Here is a 26935-nt window from a genome sequence, read left to right as displayed (position 1 = left end):
GAGAAATCTTTTTCCTAAAGTATTTTCAGCCTAAAGACATTCTATGATTCGAAGGTGAGTTCAAGGTTGGGTATATATTGTGCCAGGTGACTGCAGAATTTTAAAGAAAATAGACATCAGTCACACTGTAGTTTGGTATCAAACCTATTAAAAATGTTCACTTTTAAACCAATTGTCAAAGTAGTGCACTGTGTCTAGCAGAAGTAATGAAATACACTATTCTGGGCTCACAAGAGAAAATACACTCTAGCAGATGCCAGAATGGGCTTCAGCTTGAGAAAGGGTAGGTCCTCTTTGTCAATATGGCAAATTGAATTTTGCAGCAAACTGTTATAAGGCTGGTCTATAAATTGGCACATTAATCTTTTTTTTTAATTCGTTATGAATATTCATTGGATACAAAGCTGACTGTCACCAGTCATGCCCAAGATGTGATGGCCAGATCCACACTGGCAGCATGTCCAATACCACAAATTATGATTATTTCCCGAGTCCCCCACCTAATTATCCCTGACCACCTGACCCATCTCCCTTTCTCCCATCCACTTTGTACCCCAGGCCTGCTCTCTCCCTCTGCAAGTCCAATGCACCACTATGGTCTTTCTTTCTTTCCTTCTTTCTCTCTTAGCTCCCATTTATGAGTGAGGACATGTGGTATTTTTCTCTCTGTGCTTTGGCAAATGAATCTTAGAAAGTTAAAAAGCTCAAACAAATCCTAATTATAATGACTATTTGAAATTTCTTTGTGATTCCCATTAATGCTGAGACATGCATTCCTAAAAGGAATGTTTAAAAAGAAAGGTACAAATCAGTACACCAGAAAAAAATAATGAATATTTGCTCTGTAATGATCAAAAAAGATTTTCAAGATACTAAAACTGAAAAAATGTTTCTCTGGTCCCCTATGTATGTCTTTTGGTCTACAGAATCATTAAATTATAGTGCTGGGAATTCAGATTAGCATAGGGAGTTCCCCTTTTTCAAAGTTGTGATAATTTCAAAATTAAAACAACTATTTCTTTCTACTTAAAAGAAGGTGCTGAATGTTATCTCAGTTAATCCTCACAATATCTCTGAAGTAAACCGTAATATCTTCACTTACCAGAGGATAAAACTGAGGTTCAGAGAAGCCACCTAACTTGCCCAAATTACACATCTGGGAAGAGTCAGACTTAGGATCCAAACACTTTGTGATTTCAAAACACAGGCCACATATGTTAAAAATATTTAAATTATTTATTATTTGTTACCATAAGACTATTGCTATTTTGAAACTCTGATATCTGAGCTATGGCTAAGAAATGCCACAGTTTTGCAATCACCTGATTAGGCAGAAGAGAATCTAAATGCCAGAAAGTATGGATTATCAGGAATATAAGTCTAAAGACTTAGAAACGTTTGTCCTATGTTTTTGGCAGATTTTTTTTTTAAACATTTAATGTAATTTTATTCATGGTTTCCTTGGGATGAAGAAGAGCTCACTCAGTAAAAACATACAGAAAAACAAAACACTGTATGTTTTATCATGTATAGCTTTTCAAGTATAGTAATGATGTACCTTAATTACTTCAATACACACAAATGTTTTTTTTTTTCAAAAAACACGATTAAGACTCCTAGAAGCATTTTATTTATTTATTTATTTACTTATTTATTTATTTACTGGCTGGTACAAGGATCTGTAGAAGCATTTCATAATGAAGCAATTCCCACTTTGTGTGTGTGTGTGTGGGTGTGTGGCTAGCTCAAGCACTGCCAAAATGTACATTTCTATACACAGTGAGCACTTTACCTAAAATGAACACTTAAGTATATTAAGCATGTGTATAGCCTTAGGGTAAGCTGACATTATATAGCCAGCTAGGTAGGCAACAAAGCATAGTGCCAAATGGAAAAAGTGTATTTGCAAATAAAATTTAAAAACTAAGTTAACTTTTACTTGTATAATTAAATACAGAATATATACTGATTTGCTAAAATAAGATGTGATATATTAACACTCCGTTATAAAGAATGCATACCAGAGCATTTATAAATAGTGAATGAATATTACTAAGACTAGGCTACTTTAATTAACACAGACTTAATAGAAGTGCGTATCGTGAAGCACTGTGGGTGGTATAAGTTTGGCCACATACTTTTGTTACCTTGAGGTAGATAACACATGTGTTCCAAGTTCAGCATTCATTTTTGGTTGCTGCTGGTATGTGTTTTAAGAAATATGTATGCTATGAACAACTTGAAAATACTCATGAATGAAAAATGTTTTAGAAAAAAAATTTCACGCAATTATGTACAGTCTTAGTGTGTAAATTTCAGAACAAGATTTTTCTTTCCTGGAAAACAGACCCTTGTTCTATGAGAGAATGTGTTTTACTTGTCTCAGTGCATTTCTCTTGTCTCCTGCACTGCATCATTTAGCACTATTCCTGTGGCAGACGACATGCCAGTTAAAATGAAAACTATCTCACATGTAGAAAAAAAAAAAAAGTCTGTATTTCAAAAATAGAGAACTCATAAAAGCCTTACTAAATGACACCATCTAATTCAAGTAGAAAATGATTTAAATACTAGTCATAAAGAAAGACAAAACACATTTCATGAATAATACAAAGAGAAATGTCTGCTGAATGTTTTAGTTCAGAGGTTTCAGAACGTTGCTGTATGTTTTATGAGGAATTTGAGGGGAAGGTTTTATAATAGATGGTGTTAATGTGACCTGTATTGACTTACAGGGTGAGCCAACTGGGCTGTAAAACTGTGGGATGCCTCTGGGTTCAGGCTTCTTGTTAAAGAGGAATTCCCCACTGTTGGTGGGCAGATCTTAATAAGCAATTCAGCCAACCTATATACTTTGATACATGCAATGAGAGGCAGTAGCTTCATTAACATGTTTCTGGTGAGTTGTGGGGTGAACTTTCACTTGGCTTGAGAAAACTACAGTCCTTTCCTCACTAACAATGGAGATGTCAAAGATGAGAGCAGGGCTGTTTGAGGAGTATAAACAGTCTTCACAAATTCCTTCATAATTGCCAATTTACGTACAAAGGCTAGACTTGTAAGCTAACAACTTTTCCTATCTATTTAACAAAATAGCTACTCTAAATTCCTGTTGTTAAAATGAACTCTCTGAAGGCAGCAGTGTTTCCAATTTCTTTTAGTAATCTAGGACTTAAAACTGGGATAGGCAAAGAGTAGGAGCCCCCAAAATGTTTGTGGAATAAAGCAACAGGCTACAATTTGCAACTTCTTATTTGCTTTGTTCTGGTGAAGCAACAATGTTGCTCTCTGAATTAACATTATAACAAAATATCTTCATGTTACTACAAAAATGTTGTGGACCTCATATTTCTGGTTGTATGTACACAGAACCACTCATATATACCCAGTTGTATGGCTGAATTGTTTATTTACCATTCTGATTGCTTAAACAGATTGTTTCCAAGTTTTTGCTACGATAAATAACACTTTGGTAAACATCTTTGTGCAATATTACACTTCGCACATTCTATTTGACCCAGATTTTTCATGAATTTTTAGTGACCTTTCTAAGCGGTGAGGTTTTGTTGTATGCTTCGTAGAAAAAGAAAAAGGTTACCTTATTGCTCAGGTTCACGTTAGCATTTCTGCCGAGGAGCAGTGACACCATGTCCACGTGCCCTTCCTGAGCTGCAAGATGGACAGAAGCAATTCCTTGCCGGGTAACTGCGTTTGCATCAGCACCATATTCCAGCAGAGTTGTGGCTATATCCATCTGGTTCTTTTTGGCAGCGATGTGTAGTGGAGTGTAACCATTCTGTCAACATGAATCACTTGGTCACATGCCCAGTAACAAGACAAAAATGTGTGCAATGCATTTTCAAATAGTGTACTTTCAGTGGTTTTCTTTGATTGTTTAAAAAATCATGATTAAATAAGCAAACACTGATAAACCAAGTGGTGCCATTAATGCAGTGCCGTCATGTCACCTGCATTCCTAAGTAGGGAAAACAATTTAATATAGACAGTTTAATGTGAGAGGGCTCAGAGTATTACTGGTTTTCCAAAAGGAATATAGATTTCCCTTTCACAGGTAGTTGTGTTAACAGGTGCTCAATAATTACTTACTTTATTTAAACTGAATATAGGAGGAAGCCCTATGAGGAAACAAGAAGCAATATGGTAGTACTGGGACATGTTCAGAGCCCTTCATTATTCCATCTAAAAAAAATCCCTTTAATGGCCATCTATTGCTTACAAGTTGAAATTTTTAATTTTCACGGAAGTCAAGATGCTATAATCTATTTCCACTTTCTCCTCTGATTTCCCCTTTCATGAAACTCTAGTCTCTATGCTCTGCTTCAGCTAGACTGGCCATCCCGCAGGACCCCCAAACAGAATACAGTCTCATGTTTCTTTATCTTCCCTCAATCTACCAAGAGTACTTTTCTCCAGCATGCCCATAGGGGCAACATCTATCAGTTGAAAATTCAACTCAAGGGTTACACTCTTCATGAAGTTTTTTTTTTTTTTACCTCTCCTCACCTCCCAAGCCCCAACACCCACTCCCAGCCTGACAGACTCTAATCAAAGTGCTGGGGACATTTACCGGCATTCTTTTGTTTATAGCTCTGTCTCCACCTACTTAAATACAAATTTGTTGAGGGCATATATTGTGTCATATTTGTCTTCATATCTCTAATGCCTCACTATAACTGGCACATATTGATTAAATGAAGAAAGGAATCCTGAGAATTTAAATCAAGTGTACTAGAGCTTTCAGAACATTCTGGCATCCTTCTCTTGGCTGACCTGTGATGCTCAAATAAAGACAACCAAAATTCCTTTGATGAACTGTTGATAAGTTGTACCTTGAAAAAGAGCTTTGGGGACCTTACCCTGGTCCATAGTCATTTAAGGGAAATGCAAGATAACATTTTAACACAGACATGAACCTAACTATATAAAACATGCCAATGACATATTAGAATGATTTTAAAAATATAGACAGGAGGATATAGGGAAAGAAAATAGAATCTGAGAAGTTGTACTTGGGAATATGATTCAGATTTAGACAATGGATCAGTTACCATCTTTCAAAGCCATGTAGGTAGGTCAGAAAAAACAGAGAGGAGGGCCGAGCCTGTGGCGCACTCGGGAGGGTGCGGCGCTGGGATCGCGGCGACGCTCCCAGCGGCCGCGGGTTCGGATCCTACATAGGAATGGCCGGTGCACTCACTGGCTGAGTGCCGGTCACGAAAAAGAAAAAAAAAAAAAAAGAAAAAGAAAAAACAGAGAGGGCTGTGGGGGCTGTGGCACCCATGGATCAGCCAGCCTGCTACAGTTAACCCTCATATTTAAGTCACTAGCCTGTCCTAGTCAAACCCTCGTTCTAGTAATCAATTGCAGATGATTCATGCTATTGCATATCAACCCATGAAGGTAGAAATGTCACTTCTAGACTCTTCTGAAACCTGCCTCTGCCAAACTGGATGAACCAGAGTAGAAGATGATTTTATATCCCTATTTATAGTTTGGACCTACTGCCATCTGGAAACCCCAGCTGCCTTGGGAAGCATTTAGCCCTCTGCTCAGACACACCCTTCAGAGACCAATACCTTCAGAGCCAAGTTCAGAGCTTTGGACTGAGCTCAATTCTACGGTGAGTGACAGGAGTGGGTGAGCTGTTTCTCCACCCCCACCCCAACTGCCTAAGAGAGAAAATTCACAAAGCAGTGCTAAAAGGGGAAATATGATTAGTCAATTTGTCTAAACTAACTAAATAGAGTGCTAAAGGTAAGATAAAGTCAGAATTTAGCTTCTTATCATGAATCTTACCACTTTTTGCTCTTACTACTGACATAATCTTCAAGTTAGTCACTTCTCAATCCCCTAACCAAGGTTAAGGGAGCTCGATACCTTCTCAGGCATGACAATCTTCTTGATTACATCTAATTCCACCAAAAAGACCTATGTCCTAACATCTCTGTAATATATGCCAATTCCAGACAAGTTACTCGTTATTGCTTAGGGGGTTTATCCTGAACGCCTTACACCTGAGATGCAAAGGATGTATAAGGCAAGGGCAAAACGACTCATGGTATTATTTTAGAATGGAAAGTTAATCTCAGAAAGACTTAAGAAATATTTTCAAATAGTAAACAAATTATTTAAGTTGAGACTTATAATGGAATCTTCTAAATTTTGTAAATTCTTTCTGTGTTCTGGAAAGTAAAATGATTCTTACTTGACACACTAAAGTAGGCAAATGCAGTTAGAAGAAGAAAATAAAATAGTGAGAGATGCAACTGTAGAATAATCAATCTATATTTTTTCCCTCTTGCTGTAGAGGACAAAGTGCTTGCCATACATTCCTTTGTATTTCAAAATGAAAATAAAAGCAAATGTAATTTTAAATTGTCAAAAGTAATATATAGTATGTATATCACACTTTATATTTATTCCTAGAACTTACACAAAAATACTGATCCATACTAGTAGACATGTTGCACATTTTATGGAAGAGAAATCTGACAGATAAGTTAAGGCTCACTATCCCTTCCACTATTAGTGTCCAGGTTATGTTTGAACTCAAGCCAATGCTCTTTCCAGCACAGTGCTGTGCCTCAGGGAGCACATCGTGCTAAAATGGATTATAGCAACCCATCTACTTTTTCAGCACCCCAATTACCTAAGATCACATCATATTTCTAGGACATGTGCAAGAAAGAAAATATATTGCCAGTTTTAAAAAATAGAAGAAAGGGTAAGAAGGAGTCATCACATACTCTAAGAAAAAGGACAAAGGATGTGATTTCAGGAAAAGTACACATCGAGGTTGCTGCTGTCACATCCATATAATTATCAAGCCCTGTTGAGGCACTGTCCCTCATTTCTCTGACCACTGCCAGAATTCGGGAATGCCTGAGTTTCCCTGGAGTTAAGGAGGCAGACTGCCTACCCTGTACACATTCTCCCTCCTTCCTTTGTAAAAGAACCTCTGGCAATGTGCACAGTTGAAAAACTGCATTGCCCATCTTTCCTTGCAGAGAGAAGTGGCCAATGAGAAATAAGGAGTGGCTTGTAGGATTTCTGGAAAAGCCCCGTTGTGCTTTTTTACCCTGCCTGTTGCTTGAAAGGGGACCTGGAGTTAAGAGCTCCAATAGTCTCTGAAGGGAAAGAACAACAACAACAAAAAACAAACAAACAAACAACAACAACAACAACAACAACAAACCTCAACCAGCATCAACAACTGCTCTGCCTAACTCCTGACTAGTTATGTCATGAGAAAAATGGAGCCTCATCAGTTTAAACCGTGGTAGCTCTGGATTTTCTAGTAGATGAAGCCAATGTCTCACAGGTATAACCGGCTTTGCTCAGGATCAAAGTCTACACAAAGTCCCTGACCAGTACCACTGCCCCAGGAGATGGGGATGGTTGGACATGTGCCACAGATGGCATTGCACAGGCTCTTATGGAGGCAATTGTGCTATGGGAATGAGAATCCATGTCCCATTACACAAGGCTGTGTGTAACTGACTGTAAAACAGATGCCTAAGGCTAATGGGATGTTACAGGAATCATGTTACTTATTTATTTATTTTTGTGGCTGGTCAGCACAGGGATCCGAACCTGTGACCTTGGTGTTATAAGGCTGCATTCAAACCAGTTGAACTAACCAGCCAACCCTACAGGAGATATTTAAAGAACTGCTTTCAACTTTTTGTTGAAGATGTTTTGCAGATATGAAACCATGAATACTGTCTTGTTTGACAAATATACTAGTAAAGCTGGAAATCAACTACAAGTGTACCAACTACTGGCCTGTTTAAGAGCTATCTGTGGATAGACAGGAGGATTTAATTCATTTAACAAAATGAGTTTGTTGCACTTGTTATTTTATAACTTGTCAATTCTAAACTGCTTAACACAAGCTGTGCAAAAGTAATTACTTTCGTGTGAGGAATGAATAGTTCACTTACTAATTATTTACTTGTTTCTTAACTGGGTTTACTTATAAGAAAAGTAGCCAACATGCACAGGGATATTAAAATAACTGAAATAAAATGGACAACCACTAAATTCCATTACAAATTTTTCTCTTTAAAATTATGGTAAAATAACCAAAACAAAGTTTCCCATTTAAAGCATTTTTTAAGTGTACAGGTGAGTGGCATTAAGTATATTCATATAATTCTCCAAACATCACCACCATCTGTCTCCAGAATTTTTCATCTTCCCAAACTGAAACTCCGTATCCATTAAACAGTAACTCCCCAAACCCCACTCCCCCGCCCCTGACAACCACCATTCTACCTCTGTCTCTGAATGGGACTATTCTTCATACCTCATATAAGTAGAATCATACAATATTTGTCCTCTTGTGACTTCAAGGTTCATCCATGTAACAGCATGTATTAGAATTTCCTTCCTGTCTAAGGCTGAATGATTATATATATGAGGGTATTTGAAAAAAATTTATGGAAACATTCATATTAGCTTTTAATTCAATTTTTCTCTGACCTTTCTGAAGGACCCTCATCTATGTATATCTATCTACACCACATTTTGTTTATCCATTCATCCATCAAAGGACACTTGGGCTATTTCCACCTTTTGACTATTGTAAATAATGCTATGTTTTGTTTTGTTTTATCAAGTCAAGGCATGGCTTTATGATAGAAAAAATGTTTGTCAGGGTCAGAAATTACGGGGGGGGGAGGTTGCATTTAGAAGAAAAGCAGGTTTGGGAGTTTGATTTTGAATTGTAGATTTCATTGGGTACAATTTTGGAGAGGATGGGACAGGAAGTGACTGAAAGATGCAGGGAAAGAGGTTCTGAGGAGAAACACCTGTCAAAGACAATATACTTCCTAAATGAAGAAAGTACCTAAAACTTTATCTCTTAAGGTAGCTAAAGAAATCTAGAACAGCCCAAGTTCATCAATCTATGCATACAATTGATTTGATCTAAACACGAAGTTTAAAGGAGAAAACTGAAACTGCCCCAAAATGGAATAGTAAAAGAAAGGTGTAAAAAGCATTAGGGATACTAAAGGGCCCTGCAACCATAGTATTTAGAAAAAAAATTATACAATATTTAAATTGCCGTTTGTATCATTCTAGTGTTCTCTGATCAGAGGCACCTGCTTAACAACAGAGAACTTATTAAATCAATAGCACTCTATTATCCTGTCTTTAAATAAATACTTCTTTATGATTTGCCCCTCAAATCAGAACACCGGAATAGTAAGATATCTGTATCTCTATTCATCTTTTTTCTTAGAAAAAAAACCTTTAAGCTGTCTACTGGTCAAAAATGCCATAATAATAAGAATAAAGATTCTCCTTAGCAATAATAATAACCTCTCAACCTATTTTATTAAACACAAATAAACAACTGGAAGGCAATGTTTTATGGCTGGAAAGTTGTAATACATATTTCATAATTGTCACCCATTAGAACTTTTTAACCCCCTCAGACTGTGCTTACATTTTTTGGTTTTTGTTTTTTTGCCAGCTGACCGGTGAGGGAATCTGATCCCTTGACCTTGGTGTTTCGAGCACCACGCTCTAAGCAACTGAGCTCACTGGCCAGCTCTGTGCGTATGTCTTTAATCTGACCAGAGTACTCCAACTCCTGTTCCTCCCAGGCTCCAGGATGTCCTGGCTTTTCAAGGAAAATCAACTGACAAGTGAGTATTTATTGAGCACCTACTATGTTAGTTGACTTAATAGCTGAAGACAGAGACTTCCTAAGGCACTTTGATTTCTGTGATTTTTAAATGGTGCCTGAGCTAGGAGGGCACGACACATGAAGCAAAAGTAGATGTACAAGACCGAGAGACACAACCAGCCAGTGTCCTCATGTTATGGAATGACAGGTACCTTTGCGGATGCGTGAGGTGAGGCTCCTTGGTCCAGAAGCAGAAGGGCCACCTTCTGATTATCATAATGTGCAGCTACATGCAGTGGAGTTAGGCCGCTCTGAAAACACGTGCAGAAACAACAACCAGTGTCAAAAGTGTCTTAACATCAGAGGCCTAGATGCAGGAAACGGGATTAGATTGGAGGCAACATAGAACACAGTTCCAGTTTCCGCAATATGGGGGCCCCAGCATTCACGTCCTATTTCCCAAGTGCTCTTCATCCTAGTGGGACTTAAGTCTGCTTTAGTTATAATTTGGGTGGCTGCTGGTGAACATTAGCAAGTGCTTGCTTTGTTATCGTGGAAGTGGCCTGTGACAGGGTGGCCACTGGTCTCATACCTTCCCAGCAGCATCTGGAGATGCACTTTTCTGTAGCAGGAGATTGGCTACTTCAAGCTTCCCATATTTTGCTGCCACGTGAAGGGGAGTAAATCCTTTCTGAAAAAAGAAACAAAAATAATGAATAATAGAGATGACAAAAGGGCATTGCTTTTCTGGAACTGATGAATTATTCTAATGCTCATGAGCAGTTAAGTCTGCATTTAAGAACCAAGCCTCATAGATAACAGTTAAAGAATCCACTTATCAATAGTGATGAACAGAACATTCCAGGATCTCTAATCTTTCTTCCTCTGCTGACTGAGCCAAAACATGCCATTAATTAAGGAACTAATCAGGGATCTAACCAGAATGAAGTTGAAGAGCTGGATCTGGGGCTTATTCCAGAGCTATTTTGGGGTTTTATATCTAGGTTACGGGGTCCCAGACCCATCTTGGAGAGCCTGAAAAAATACAGAGCAAGTCTGGACCTCTTGCGATCTCACATCACCAGACTGAACACTTTCTCTTCCCTATTTCCCCACATATACTCATGTCCTCCCATATGCTCTAGTCTTCAGGAGTAGGAATCAGACATTCTCTTACCTTTACCACTACAGGTGAACTGAATAATGGCACATGGTTCTAGCCCAACAAATATGCAAGAGTTGGCTGCTGAGAGTTAAGTGACTGCTCTCCCTTGCTTCCAACTCCTCCAAGGATCTGGGTATCAACCAGTCAATCAGCACGCTCCGTTAGGGAAGGCTCTCAACACATTTGACCTCATGAGACTATGACAAACTACAACCAATGGGTAGCTGTCATAATGAAGGGCTTGGAGCATCCAAAACCTCATCGCTTGTTATTCTGTTTCACATATTCAATGAGATCCAGGAACTTGGATCTTAACTCTACCGAAAAGCCCAAGAATCATGTGAGATGACATTTATTCAGATAGTTTTCAAAGTATTTGTAATCATCTTTTGCATTGGCTACACATTAATCCTTCTTATCTGAATCCAAATAAGAGAGTACAACACCAATTACTAGCTTTTTAAGACATGCCATAAGCCAATTCATCTTGCTATCACACTTGCTAGATTTATGCAACATCACAAGAAAAATGAGCTCCAAATTTCACATTCTGCACATGCAGAGCAACTGTATGCTAGGGTGTTACTCTAAGGCATCAGAGTTGAAAAAAAAAAAAAGAAACCATTGTTGTCATAGCAATGACAACCCCGCCCCAACAACAAACAAAAAAACAACCCAAGAAAAATTTACCTACTGACTTGAAAGTATTATAAAAGCATCTACCACTGAGCTTTGATAATGTGGTTTGTATACTAGGCTTCAGCAAGAGAGATCTGTAGGTGTGTTTTTAAGCTACCATTTAGGTCTATTAAATAACTGGTAAGAAATCTCCAACTCTAGATATCAGTAAGGTTTCATTAGAAGATAATGTACTGAGAAACTTAAGACAAAAAACAACCAAACCCACAAAATATGAACAACTACCCTACTCCATCCCTGGGCTTTGCTGGTCATGTTAATGAACACCTGGGATCCCAAGTACAGATGCTGTTGGGCAGTTCTGGGAACTGTAAGGAGGATGTACTTTGGGGTACACAGCAGGATTCCAAGACTCGCTTTCTTACCTTTGTTGTTATAGATAAGGATGCTCCATGATCCAAAAGGAAAGCGGCGACATCCTCATGTCCCTCTCGGGCTGCCAGGTGAAGCGGGGTGTACCCAGAAGTCGTGGCTGCGTTTGCAGATGCTCCCTGCTGCAACAGCTGCTGTACTATGTCTGCCTTCCCCAGTCGGGCTGAAATGTGGAGTGGGGTTTGGTCATCCTAAATAGCAAGGCAGAAATGCAAGGCTGATGAGCTGAGAAAACAATGGTGCCGTCATGAAAAATTCAGGGAACACTTGCTGCTTGATGCCAGAGGTACATTCAACTCTGATTCAATGCTAAAAAGAATCTCAATTATCTTTTCTTCCGCATTCAGAAATGTGAAACTGGTGGACCTAAGCTCCTTAAACACCCTTGGAATGACCTACTAGTATGAAAACTGAAAGGCAGTTCTACCTATAAATTATTCCCACTGCCACCTGCCATAAAGGATCAATTTTTTTTTTTTTTTTTTTTTTCGTGACCGGCACTCAGCCATTGAGTACACCAGTCATTCCTATATAGGATCCGAACCCGCGGCGGGAGCGTTGCCGCGCTCCCAGCGCAGCACTCTACCAAGTGCGCCACGGGCTCGGCCCAAGGATCAATTTTTAACCTCTAATGACTCCTTTTTTGGGAGATAAGAGAATGTATCCTCATAAAACTCACATACCTGGGAGGGATATTCAACATCCACTAGTTATTATGGAACCACATGAATGAATTACAGGGGTTGATGGGGGCTGATGCCCTCTGCTTGCCAAGTGTGGACTCTGGCATGGGCTGCATGTGCCTAGAGTGCAGGGCCACCTTATTACAATTCACACAAAAGCATGAGATACTCACCAACTCCTGTACCCTTAGGGCCTTATCCTCAAGTAGGAGGGTTGCCTTTTCCTAATTTGCCCAAAGATGCCCTGTGGTGGTCCTCCAGATAGAAATTCCCTACTGAAATGTTATAGGGTTCAGGTAAGTTCTTTAAGTAGGGTAGGCAGAGAGAAGAGGCTAGAACTCAGGACACTGTTTGGGGAGGATAAGTAGGATGAGGGTCAAGGTCAAAGCAAGAGGGGCTATGTAGTCAGAAGGAAGCATAAGAGAAATTAGGGGAGATGCCACAAGGGAGAAGAGGAATACTGAAAGCAGAAAAATGTAAGTGCCAAAGAAAAATCCCATGTACCTATACTACCACCAGCAGCACCACCAAGCATTTACTGAACACCTACTATATCCTAGGCTCTGTTTGAAGTACTCCACCTAATTCATTAACCCTCACAACAACCCTATGAATAGCAACCATCATTATTCCCATTCTTTTTATGGGGACTCTAGAAAAGGGAATGCAGCACAGAGATGTTAATTAACTTGCTCAGTGTTACACAGCTACGAAATGGTGGACCAAGATTCAAACCCAGGCAGCCTGGCTGAGGTGGCCAGGCTGTTTACCATTATATTAAAGTACCTCCTTGATGAAATGATAAGTAGAAATCCTATCCTCAGTTTCAGCTTGTGGATGAAACCATTCCCTAGACATGATGTTTGATATGTAACTAACACTCATAAATGTGAGGTTTCTTGTAACCCATGGTGGATTATAGCCTCTTAGTTATCTCATTTAACCAATTTAGCAGATTAACTAACACCCTGTAGGTCAGGGGTCAGCCAACTACAACTCAGGGGCCAAATCCAGCTGCTGCTGTTTTTGTAAATAAAGTTTTATTGGGACAAAGTCATGCCCCTTTGTTTATGTATAGTCCATCGCTGCTTTTACTGTGGCTGCTTTCACACTACAATGGCAGAATTGAGTAGCTGCGACAGAGACAGTGCATTCTGCAAAGTCTAAAATATTTACTAACAGGTCTTTTACAGAAAAAGTTTGCTGACTTCTTTTCCAGATTGTCTTTAAAATTCACCAACTGGCGCCATGGTACACTGACACTCAGGCTTGTGGCCTGCAGTCTAGGATGTCGTGACCTGTGGATTTTATGCTTACAAAGACTCAGTTGTGTGTTAACACACTAGTATGTTTGTACCAGTTACTTCACCAGTTTGTACTATGTTTGTACTAGTTACTTTAATTAAACAATTAGACAATACATTAACAAGTAAAACAGTTTTTCCCTCAGAATAATATGTTGAAAGCTTTGGAGAGCCTTGATAGAAGTTAATAAAAAAACAATTACGGTCAAATTAGATATGGGTGAGACAAGTGAATACACTGGGGGAAAGTTATAAAGATCTAGAAATATTCTGTACTCAAACTGCTTCACAAATGTCCCAATTTTTTCTCCACTTAACCTGAAACTGGAAACTGCACACTGCACAAACAAATGGCAAATAATTGTACATTTATGTATTGTAAGCTAAAATTAAATGATTAAGGTATTTATGTATTTATTCATGATTCCCGACCTGAACAGTCATTCTGATTACCAGACCAACTATCTACCCGGATAGTGGCACATAACTGGGTTTCTACTGGAGGCTAAACACCAGGCAGATGAAGAAGCATCCAGCCTCAACTCTTATATGTAAAGACAGATCCCTGAAACAGCTCTCAGGGTTTATGGTTTCACAACTTGTGGAGAAAAAATAAAAATGTACTTTTTCTTTTGGTGACTGTGACAGCTGACATACAAGTCAACCCAAAGAGCTCAATAATCCTTTCAAGTTGCACTTGTTCTAGAAGCTCTGCACATCAGCTCCATGGAGTTTGATCTCTATACCAAGCCCAGATTTGGTTCCTAGTCTGTTAGGGACTTGCAATGTGCCAAGGATGGTTTCTGGCACAGTTCTTGTTCAATTAAATTTTGTTAAAGAACTAAATAAACAAATGTGATGGGAAGGGATATATTTACAATATTACTTGGGTAGAGACTTTTTTCATTGGAGGTTGTTCACTACTTTAAAAATGTTCTTGAAAGACAGCACTGTCTATGTTTAAAGGTTTTATTAAAATCAACGGTTTCTTCTTCAGTTGCAACAACTTTCATGTATTACACATACCTTAGCTTTGGCTTCTACCTGAGCTCCGTCTTGTACCAGATACCGCACAACTTCAGCTTGGCCAGATCGAGCTGCCATGTGCAGTGCTGTTTCTCCTCTCTGGGGAATAGGAGCCAAAGTACATTAACTGTACTCTGAAGAAGAGTTTATTTCATTTGGCAGACAGCTTATGATGGACTTTTTTTTTTAAAGCAAAAAATAGTCCTAAGCATTTCCTTATTGAATAGACAGGAAATCAAATACATAAGAATTTCATGGGAACCTGATCCACGATGGCAAGGACTTTGGTATAACCCTAGGGAGCCCAGCCACCAGCAGTACCAGAAGCGCTGCTCAGAAATCTACCAGATGGCCTCACTGGGGGTGAAGAGGTGAATGCTCACAGGGGCGAGGCAGGAGGTAAACGAGTGAGGCAGGGCAGGTGGAGAGTGCTCAGCAAGAGAGTCCCACACCCACCCTAAAAGCATCTGCACATTGCTGGGGCCACTGCGCAGAATGCCAGCCCTGACATGCCACATCTTCCTCCTTTTCAAAAGTGGCAGTCTGGATATTTGTGTAAATTTCCTAATTCTTAAATGTTGACCATGAAATCAGAATTAAAAACAAGAACACTGCATGGGCAATCTAAACACATCCAAGGGCCAGACCTGGCTTGTCTGCTGATGGCTCCCATTCCCTGCTTAAACTAAACAAATCAGTATCCTACTCTTTGGGCATTATACAAAGAGGTCATTTTCTTGGTCACTGGACCACCCCTCCCCACACCTTTTCATCAAATAGACTTTAGATTATTATTCATTTATTTAACAAAAAAGGAAAACAATAGAGAAAATATGGCTACATTAAAATGTAAAAGTAATAAAAATCAAATACATTTTTTCATGCAAAAGATGCCCACTTCTAAACTGCTTTTATAAATTAAGATTTGCTTTATAGGCCATCTACCTCCATGGAAGGACATACAAAGATTTCATGGAAAACATGTTACCGTGTTTACTAGGAAGGTATTGGGGATGTTGTTTAGTATATTACCCAGAGTTCTCTTTGTGAAGGAAGACATTCTCTGGAATTAGTACCAGGAAAGATTGTATTCAGCTGAGAAACTGGTCTGTTTCTATGTTATGGATGTGCTGATTGGGGCTGCTAGAAAATCCAGTGCCCTACTAGGGAGGCCCACCTTCGGTGTGAGCATGAAGGACCTTAGATCTGGCCCCTTTGGAGCCAGAAGGTTGCTTGTTTTATTTCTACTTCTTTAATGCTCATGAGTCCAAGGAGTGTTCTCATGCTTGTGGTCCAGTTTGCTAATATTATTATGATGTCAAATTTGAGTTCTGTAAAACAATGTCAAATGCCACATGCAGATCTAGAGTAATACTGCTCTGATGTATACTCTGAAGTGAGTCTCATGGTTCCGCCAGAGCAATGTTTAGTGTGGGAAACATCATCATTTGATAATCTATGATCTCAGAGTTCCGTGGGTTTGCTATAACTTGGTGAAGCATACTAAAGAGATTACTTTGAAGTTACTTGAAATCACTTCTTTATATAATTAATGACAATGTCTGACCACCTCCTCAATATGAAGTACTTTTTAATGCTTCTATTATAGAAAAATCCACCCATACACTTTATTTTTAAAAACATAATATCCCATAGTAATCTACCTATAAGGTTAATGGATACAGTCCATCAGTCTTAACAATTTGTGGCCAACTAGTGACTGAACGAATTTTGCCTTCAAAGTAAAGAAAAACAAAGGTATCCTTAAATTCTGTCCTTTTAAACAGTCAATTTAAATAGTAACTAATTACAATTAAAAATGAGTAGATAAAAGCCACCTTTGCCAATTTCTTAAATTGGATCTTCTTTATTAAAAAGATACTCACCACATTGGTGGTGTTTGGTGAGGCTCCGTGATGCATTAGTTGTGATACAATATTTACATGTCCCATGAAGGCAGCAACATGGATTGGAGTAAGGCCCGACTAAGGGGAAAAAAAGGAAATGCTGATTTGTTGGCTTATCATAAAAAGGGTTTGTTTGTCTGTGTGCCTGCCTACCTGCCTCCACCCATCCACTCATCCACCGATCCATCCACCATCTATTTATCTTAACCAGTTTAGTGATCAGATCAGGAGATATCAGGACATCCACACATTCTATAAGGCAAATATATCAACACATACCATTTCCCTAAAGCAAATCTGTGATTATGAAAAGTTCATCATATCCATTAAAGAAGAAAAATATTTATTTCATACTTTTGATATAGATCTGTGAAAAAAATTGAGAGAGAAATAACTTGAAGATTTTTTCATTTGCTACTAAATTCCTTATCCATGTGAGCATGTGTGTGTGTGTTGGGGGTGGAGGGCAGTGTGATTACATAGCATTAGTAAAAAGTTGACTTTTATTTCAGATCTTATTCTGAGCTTTAAAAAGGATTCCCATACACTGAGAAAAAACTGATTATATTACATTGAAAGAGCAAGGTACCTAACACAAAGCAATCCCTCTAATAAATGAGCAAATCAGTATTAACCATTTCAATCATTTCATTTTTTAACTTTATGAGTACTATAAATTAAGGTAATATAATTAAGGCAGATATTAGAATGGTCACTAGACTAAGCCTTAATTTTTGTTTGCTTCCAAAGCTACACACGCACATACAACCCAGAACACTATTCAGCATAAAGCAGAATTTATTGATTTTAAGATATTTTATATCAAATGTGCCCATGAATGTGAGATTTAAGTAGAGTGGATAAGTAAAAAAGAGGATCAAAGTCTCAAATCAATAATATTGTTAAAGAGTGCACTTTAGTTGTGCCTTTTATAAAAAATGATTCCATTTTTATTTTTCAGAATTTAATTCAACTTACAACATGAATACCATAATTTAACAATTTAATAAGCCTAGAATAAGCTGACCTGTTTTTTAAAAAGGGAGAGAAAGGAATAATTAATGTCAACAAAAATTTGAGAAATGTCAAAAAAAAAAATATGAAAGGAACTCTATATGGTAAAAGTGAGGTAAAAGAAGAAGAATAATTTTGGCTGCCCAGACTTCAAATATTGGGAAGAATAGTGAAAAAAATGAGGAAAATGAGAATTTTCTTATAGTTTGGCACCTTTTTTCATCAGCAGGGGAGCTGTTAGAACTTGTACAAGGCAAAGTCTTGGTCTGAATGGCTTTTTAAAGTTGTCAGGGAGCAGAGGGCTGGCTGTGGCACCTTCTCACCAGCAGCCGACCACTCTGGACACTCATTCAAACAGCAGTAAAAAACTGGTTTTTATTTCAGAGCCTATTCTGATCTTTGAAAAGGGCTCTCAATGCACTGAGAACTTACTATTTCATACTTAAAATAACAGGTTGCCTAACATGAAGCCATAGTCTGATAAAAGAGCAATTCCGTATTAATATTCTCCAATATTTAATTCATCTAATAATTTTAATAATTTTGTGTTACAAGTCAAAGCAAATATTCCATCTGTAGGTAAGAAACGGAAGCCAAGCAACAGTCACTAGACTAGACTTTCATTTTTACGTTTGCTTCCATTCGTTACTCAAGCATCAAGCGTTCAACACAACTTTACTGAATGATCTAGCATGTGTAGGCCAGGCATTGGGGGTATGTGAAGACCAACCAGTGAGACTCAGCCCTGCCTTCAAGAAGCCTGTGGTTTCTGGGGGACCTGCAGGAGCAGGTGGGTCATAAGTAAGACAGCTGGATAGCTGCTTTGAAAGAAATACGCACAGGATGAGGTGATGGTCCCTAGAAGGAGCACCTAGTCCAGGCCAGGGTGTGGGGGAAGTGTTCCTGGAGACGGTGGCCCAGATTTGGTCCTGAAGGATGTGCAGGATTAGCCTGGGAAGGGGGTGTGACCCATGGAGGTGCAGACAAACAGAGGTGAACAAAAGGGTGTCCAGTCTTGGGAGGTGCCAATGGCCAAAATCAGTGGCGACCAAGACCAGAGGGAGGGACTTGGAGGTGGGGGGATGGGGGAGTCTGGAGGGGTAGATGCCAGGCTGGGTTTTCTAGGTTGAAGGCTCAGCCCTGATGTGATGCATCATTTCTCTGAGTTCTGAGTTTGTTCATATGAAAGATACCGAGAACGAGTCCTTTTCTAACTTCAGCAAGTCTGTGTTTCCTTAATTTCGAGTTTTTGGACTGAGCAATTGTTACTTTATGAAAACACAGAAGTTGTGTTATGGGAGGTTTCTCAAGGTTGGCACATTTGACATTTTGGGCCAGATAATTCTTTGTCGTGGGAGTCTGTCCTATAAAATGCAAAGCAGCTCCCCTGGCCTCTACCCACTAGACACCAGTAGTACTATCCAGTTGTGACAGCTAAAAATACCTCCTGACATTGCCAAATGCCCCTTGGGGGACAAACCTGCCCCCATTAGAGAAGCACTATGTTATAGAATTTCATATCAATTACACTCCCCATGATGGCACCACTCAGCATGGGCGTGTGTTCGGGTTACATTTTTAGTCCCAATGATGGCATTGCACCCACCTCCACCCACTCTGGCGTGCTTTCCCTGAGGACTGGCAGCCCTTCTGCTGAAGAGTTCAGAATGCAGTCTGCAGCAGTGACACACGAGCAAAACCAGCCAGTCCTGGAGATGGCATGTACTCTGGCTGCTAAGACTATTCTCTCAGCACCTCAGGACCCCAGAAACCCCGCTCCTCTCACCTCGGTTACAGCTTGGATGGATGCACCATGTTTCAGAAGGAGTTCCATTACTTTAATTCGGTTCTTCTTGCAGGCAATATGAAGAGGAGTAAAGCCATTCTGCAAAGGACACATTCATGTATCTGTTTAACTACATTCTACCGAAATCCAGTTCCACAGTGTGCGGTAAAATATTTTTGATAAAATGATGTGCTGTAAAGACTTTAAAACAAACAGAAACTACAAGGGGTTAAACAGAATGTAGATTCTTCTCTGGACGCAGAGGTAGTCTAGCTGCTCCTAGGAGCCCAAGGTGCCCGGTAATCGAGAACAGGAAGTGAATTTTTGTTACAATCTCCTAGTAGTTAAGGCAAAATGGCCATGCATTTCCCTATATTGTTTTATTTTGGAATACACTCTTCCAAATAGTAAGTTCCTCCTCTACCTCATTTCAAACACAGACTAAAAACAGCTGGGCCCATTTGTCATCTCAGCCACCCATACCTATCCTGACTTCTCTGCTGTATTTTAGCACAACTAAGAACAGCTCTAAAATGTGTTCATTTCTTCTCCAGCTTTAAGATTCAAGTAGGTGCTTACTCCAAGGAAGCAGAAATTTAAACAACTCAACATTATTTGGATCATTTGGTTTAATATTTAATCTAATAAAAGAACCTGCTTTTCAACAAATTACCTACCAGATTGTCCTGCCTAATAGAGACTATGGTGCATGTTTCAGCTGCCATTGAAGAACTATAAAATACCAGGGTGTACTTTAAAAGCTTAGGTCAAAGTCACTGCAAGTGCTTCCATGGAGGTTCCTGAGACCATCTATCTGGCCACAGTCCATCCCAGGACGACTGGCTATTACCTCCATATGTTGTGAAATCTCTAGCGTCAGAGGAAAATGAGAGCAAGAGCCCACACCCTGTTTTAAGACTTTTTTCTTGAATGGAAAAAAATGAATCATGATTGCTCATTTCTTTTCCTCCCTTCTCAGAATTCAAAGACATGTCTGATATACTGGGCAGGTTAAGAACTCCTGAAATGCTGCTCTGATAAAAGCTTTTAGAATTACAGTGGCAGTGGAGCTGTCTGGGATCCGGAGAGAACCTGCTTCATCATTTTTTCTAGCTCACTACAAATTTTAGAGTCCACGGAGCAGCAGCGGCACTAGGGATCCATTCAGATAGGGCGACCACACCATCTGGAAAGGAGCAGAGATCCTTCCTAAAAGGGCTGATTGGATGATAGCCTTTACCTCAAAATTGTTAGTAAACTCACATATTTTCCCAAAATTTGGTGATTTATTTTTTTCTAAACATGGGTGCTTATTTTGAACTAAATTTAAACAGCTTACTAAGTTGGGACTATTTATTTTTCCAAGGACTACAAACACCATCTTTCTGAGAAAACCAAAGTATAGCACAGCTAAAGGTTGAAAGAACAAATCATTTTAAGAGTTACGACTACCAACTAGACCAAAATTTTCATTGGCAAAAACGAAAAGAAGATGACAGGCAAGATTTCCTTAACTTACAAGGTTAACATGATATAACAATTTAGCTCACAAATTCCTAGACCTCTTATGTTTAAAATAAAGTTTTTTGATCATTTTGCCCCAGTTTTTTAGATCTCAGAAAAAAACTTCTAACTCACAGAATTATACCTTTACCTATAATAAGATGAGACTGATCACTTCAGTCTTTTCTGTAATTATACACTCTTCGGGTTTTATTGATATAAAAGAATCACTAGTATGATCATAAAGAGGTTAACAACTTAGTTACATCAGTCTTGTTCATGTCAGAAATAATAGGTTTTGTAGATTTCCCAGAAGGATATTTGAAAATAATTGACAAGAAGTACACTTTATTTAACTAGCACCTTCCATTTTACCTCCTCGAAAGCATTCCCTTCACATGCACAGGTAGCACATCACCAGCAAGAAAACCTAGGCTGTACCTGATGGCTGAGTCACTCACCAGGGCTTTGGCATTGGGGTTAGCTTTCTTATCCAAGAGAACCTTGGCGACTTTGTAATGGCCACAGTGGGCAGCCACGTGCAGGGCAGTCAGATAGTCATTGGTGACATCGTCCACGGGCACATTATGCTGGAGGAGAAGTTGGACGCAGTTTAAATGATCCCCTTGTGTGGCCATGTGCAAGGGAGACAATCCATTCTGGAACACATAAGAAAATCAGAGTTTATTGTTTTACCTTTTAAATGCAAACGTACCAATACAAACTAAAGTGTGAACATAAAAAGATAAAAACCCTAGTTTTTCACATGTGAATATCTTCTATTTTTAAAAGGTTGTGACAACTATTTTGAAGTACAGATACTTTTAAAATTGGTTCGCCCACTTCTTATGTCAATCAATAACAAATTGTCAAGGATAATTTCTTTTCCTGATTTAAAAGTAGTGTGAACTACACTAAGGCCCCTCATTTACTGCATTCCTAATGAACAGGAATTCTTAATATGTAAGATTGAATAGAAAAATTAAGGGCAAGAAAAGACTGGTGTTTATTTTATTTTTTTGTTTGGCAGCTGGCTGGTACATGGATTGAACCCCGGACCTTGGTGTTATCAGTGCCACACTCTAACCGAGTGAGCTAAATGGCCAGCCCTGGGATTTATTTTATCCTTACAGATTACAAATACTTAATAGTGAATACTATGTTTCACCAATTAGAAAAAAATGGTCTGAACACAGCAGCACATTTTATCTGACGTCAATGCAAAAAGGAAAACTTTTTCCTTTTCTGTTAATCTGGTGCCCCCATGCGTCTATGACGAGGAAAGGCAGGGGACTGACCAACTCATTAGCTAATGCTTCCCACAGTTGAAGTCAGCTGGGTTCAATAGCACAGTTAATCACGTGCAGCAGGAATGAGTTGAAGATTCATTTAAAGAGCTGAGAGAAAAAATGTATAGGGTCAAAGGTAAATAAAACCTTAAAAAAGTCAGAATGACATTTAGCATTCAATAAATGTTTCCTAATGAAGGTAAAACAAGATATTAAGATGTCAGTCTCTCTTGCATGCTTCCTCTAAATTCAGAGGTAAAGTAGGGGATTCTGGAAAATTCCTAGAGAATCCAATTATCAAAAGAGTCTCTTAATTGTAACATAATTTGGGGAAAAAAGTAATTTGTTAGCAAATTCAGTTTCTGATATGTGTTTTGTTTTTTTTGTTTGTTTGTTTTGGGGAGCTGGCTGGTACAGGGAATGAACCCTGGACCTTGCTGTTTATCAGAACCATGCTCTGACAACCAGCTGAGCTAACCAGCCAGCCCCTTAAAAGGAAGTTTCTGATATGTGGTTTTTTTGTCCCCCCAAATTCAGTTTCCAAAAAAGTTGTTATCAATGAATTTTTTTTTTTTTTTGTCTTTTTCGTGACTGGCACTCAGCCAGTGAGCGCACCAGCCATTCCTATATAGGATCCGAACCCGTGGCGGGAGCATCGCTGCGCTCCCAGCGCCGCACTCTCACGAGTGTGCCACGGGCTCGGCCCTGTTATCAATGAATTTTGAAAATAGTATATCAAACATGCAACAATGAACCAGGCATTTCTGAATCCTCTGAATTATTCCCCCCCCAATTTATCAATGAACAACATAAAAGTGTTCAAGATGTGAAAAAATACTGTAAGCTCTTTAGCCACTCTCATGGCACTATTCATTCACTGCCATGTATTTCAATTATTTGTGTTTCTTGAAGGCGAGAGGTCCATGGTTGATAATTTCCCCATATTGCCCACCAGAGAGCCCTGCATATGCAGAAATATTTATATAAGTTTAAAGACCATAAATATTTATATAAGTTTAAAGACCTCACATACTGTCAGTCAATCAGGATATTTCTTCCTAAAAAATTCCTCTCAAACATTTTAAACCAAAGCAGAAACAAAGGTGCGATACGGGTGGGAACACGTCCTATTTGAGGCACTGCCACCGTGAGCATATGCACTGGTTTATTCCTGCCAAAACATTCCTTTCCTTTTGTTTTGATCCTGTCTTACAGCGAAACTTGAAGTAAACAAAGAAACAAAATCTGAGAGAACAAATGACCGAGTGGAGAGTAGAGATGGGGGGCGGTGCCCATAACAGAAGGAGATTTTCTAACGATCCACAAAATAATGATGCATGCGGGGTAAACTTATAGGTCATTGGGAAAGACAAGAAAAAAGGAAAGAAAAGATCGTCTGCCCCAAGGAAAGAGATCATACAAGTATTACATCTGGCACCTGAAACGATGGATCCAATGTGAAGGGGCTTTCTTAGCTCAGTAAGATGAAAGTCTTGAAGAACTGACAGATTACCTCAAAGCTAGGAATGCATTCACTCACTTAACATTCCTCCAGCAAATATGTATTGAAGCCTTACTATGTGCTGGGCACAGATCCAGGTGATTGAGGTATTGCATTGAACAAGGAACAGTTTTTGATTTCATGCTACTGAACACAGCCCAACAGCAAGCAAATAAGCAAACAAAGAGACAATTAAAAGACAGTGTTAAGAGCTCTAAAGGAAATAAAATATGGTGCAATGGCACTGACTTAGGGGATCAGAAAAGGCCAGTCAGAGAAGATGACATTTGAGTTGAAGAATGTATGGAGATCACAGAGATCTGGGACAAGCTGAGGGAACTCAGACTGGGCGAACAGGAAGTAAGAACAAACTTAGAGTATTTGAGTAAATAAAAGAAGGCTGGTTGGCCGGAAGATGTGATTAAGGAGTGAACAGGAGGAGATGATGCAGAGAGGTGGTCAGAATCTGGTAAGGAGTTTATTCTCAGTGCAGGGGGAAACTTCTGGTTAAACATGGTAGATGTAACATCTATTTATCTTTCCTTTCCCAAACTCCACCAAGAAGCAGTAAAGGAATTTAAAAGAGAAAAGCCATAAGGGCACACCGGTGCTGTGTCCTTTCCCATTCCCACATACACAGCGGGAGAGGAAACAAAAGATGACTGATGTCTACAAATTTTGGAATATGAAGAGGATTTAAATGCTACAGCTCATCTAGCGTAACAGAGAGGGCTGAAACCTAAGTGTCTATGGAGGTATCACTGGCGTGCTGACAATCGTTTAATAATCAACTACTCAAAAAAGAAAAGGGCCAGTGTGTACCATTTGTTAATTTCCATGGTGTAAAGACCCCTGCTATGACCAATTTCAAGCTGTCACTGTGATGCTACTGAATGGGGAATTGGGAAGGGATGTACACATAGGCTCTTGGGAGCCGATACAATCTGGCTCTAGCACACTGCTGGATATAATTAAAGACAAGCTGAATTATATCTCAAACCTCCAAAAGGTGGGGGATGTGGAAATGTAATACCCTGAAAGATAAGATGAGACTTGGGGCTGAAAGTGGGGCTGGCTCAAAGGCTGAGTACAGAGCTGTCAGTTTTCCCGGCCCTTCCCAACTCAGCAAAGCCAGACAACTGCCCCCTCTTTCCCTGCAGGGAACCAGGGGTTTAGTCTCTGGAGGTGAACCAGAGAGATTCAGACTCAGGGTCTCAGGTAGAGCAGAGGGCAGTGGTGAGGATCTGAACTGAGAACAGGTGATCAGAGAAAAAGGAAGGACAGTGTAGGTGTTAGGGATAAGATCTCTGCAGTTAGACTGCTGAGGTTGATTCTTGTTCTACCACAACCTGAGAAATCTTGAGAAAGCCACTTTATCTCTTTGGATTTCAGTTTCCTCTTCTATGAAAAGGGTATAATAGCAACACAATTATCTCATAGTGTTACTGTGAGGATTAAATGAGTTTACATATGTAAAGTAGGGCCTGATATGCAGTAATCACTATGTAAATATTAGTTATCATTATTATGGTGAAAGTATACGCAGAGGACAAGAAGACTGACAGGCCCTTTCTCTTACGCAGAACGTGTTCACACAGGTGTGCACTGCAAAAGGTTGGAGGATTTGTCTCGAAAAAAAACTGAACTGCCCCCAATAAAAAGAGCAAGTAATCCTGACATGAGAGGACCCATCTGTCCCAGCATCTCCTGATCCTCACAGAGCTTCCACTCAAATGTTTGTGTCTGACACTAAACAGTCAGGTACAGACATTTGTGGGAATCCTCCAACATGAAAAATAGAGCCAAAGCAAACAAAGAGAAAGAAGGAAATCTGAGGAATTAGGAACATAATGAAAGACAGAAAAATATTAAATTAAAAAATGTTATTTTGAATGTTCACAGAAAGGTAAGAAAAATATCCTGTTCTCCATAATAAGAATGGAAGACTTTAAGAAAAGAAGCTACCAGAAAACAAGAAAATATTCTTGAAAATTAAAAGCATGGGAGAAAAAATCAAGGAGATTTCTCAGAAAAAAGCCAAATTGATAATGAGATGCACAATCGGAGAAAAAAGGAGACAACAATTTGATTTGTAACTATGCCTATACTGCTTTGAGAAGATGAAAATTTAAAAAAGAACAAGAGGAATTAGTCAGAGGGCTTTTAAGCAGGAGGCTGACATAATTTGGTTGGCAGTGTACATGGGCACTCTCATTACCAAACTCAGGTCTGGCTGCCCGACCCCTCGAGAAGGAAAGGAAAAAAAAGATTCAGATGTCAAATGGTTGGTGTTAGAAAAGCAGATACATTCAGCTGAAGGAGACCGTATGTTATTCCATCTCTCCGGTACACCTGGAGAATGGTCAGGCCAAAGCCATCCCAAAGACTCAGGTTTACTGAGTCGTTTTTAAAGAGGGGGTTGAGGGAATGGAATGTGGGAAGTGAAAAGCAGGAGGGAGGGTATGTGGGCTACGAGGGGTCCGAGTCTATGAGTCGGGTACAAGGACATCTCAGGGTCTGGGAAGTACGTGCAAGTCTGCAGCTTCAGGCTGCCTAGACAACAACTTTACATTCATGTAAATAATGTCATCTTGCCCCATAACCACAGTTCAAAATATCAAATAACCATGGAAAAGAGGAAACTCAGAGAAATGCATGCCAAGAAAAAAACTGTCGTTTTAAAATCTTTTAGAGCCCATACGGTTTTAGGTCCTAACATGGCTTCAGTCCTGCTCACTCCAACACTCTGACTGCAAGGTGGCAACTGGATTGTAAAGGAGCAAGAGGGGAAATGGGGGACCAGGAGGAAGCTATTACAGTGGTTCAGCAAGAGAGATGATGTTGCTTGGTTTCTGAGCTCTGAAAATTTCATAGAGTCAACTCAAGCAGTAAGTATTCTTGAAACAAAACAACAACACATACAAAAATGACTTTGTGGTATGGTGCATTTTACAAGAAGGCTTCATAACCCCAAACTTATTTTGAGGATCTCTAAAGATTTGGTGAACATAGCTACTACCCTTGTTGC

At 39.3% G+C, this 26935-nt stretch overlaps 1 protein-coding gene across 21 annotated transcripts in view; it reads right to left on the bottom strand.

The window, feature by feature from the left end:
- The window catches only part of ANK3 (ankyrin 3), a 502256-nt gene that overhangs the window by 129468 nt on the left and 345853 nt on the right, over nt 1-26935 (bottom strand). For all 21 annotated transcript variants that reach the window (XR_010024083.1, XR_010024084.1, XM_063103187.1 and 18 more), the window contains exons 10-17: nt 21579-21776; nt 19615-19713; nt 16794-16892; nt 14908-15006; nt 11888-12085; nt 10251-10349; nt 9871-9969; nt 3599-3796 (exon numbers count right to left, since the gene is read on the bottom strand). Coding sequence is in view for 19 of the 21 variants with exons in the window: in XM_063103187.1 (XP_062959257.1) it covers nt 3599-3796; nt 9871-9969; nt 10251-10349; nt 11888-12085; nt 14908-15006; nt 16794-16892; nt 19615-19713; nt 21579-21776 (1089 nt within the window). In the remaining 2 variants the exon portion in view is untranslated. The remainder of the gene's footprint in view (nt 1-3598; nt 3797-9870; nt 9970-10250; nt 10350-11887; nt 12086-14907; nt 15007-16793; nt 16893-19614; nt 19714-21578; nt 21777-26935) is intronic.

Source organism: Cynocephalus volans, chromosome 7 (assembly GCF_027409185.1).
Source record: "Cynocephalus volans isolate mCynVol1 chromosome 7, mCynVol1.pri, whole genome shotgun sequence".
Classification (NCBI taxonomy): domain Eukaryota; kingdom Metazoa; phylum Chordata; class Mammalia; order Dermoptera; family Cynocephalidae; genus Cynocephalus; species Cynocephalus volans.
Note: the sequence above shows the minus strand (reverse complement) of the source record. Positions and strands in the feature narration are given on the sequence as shown.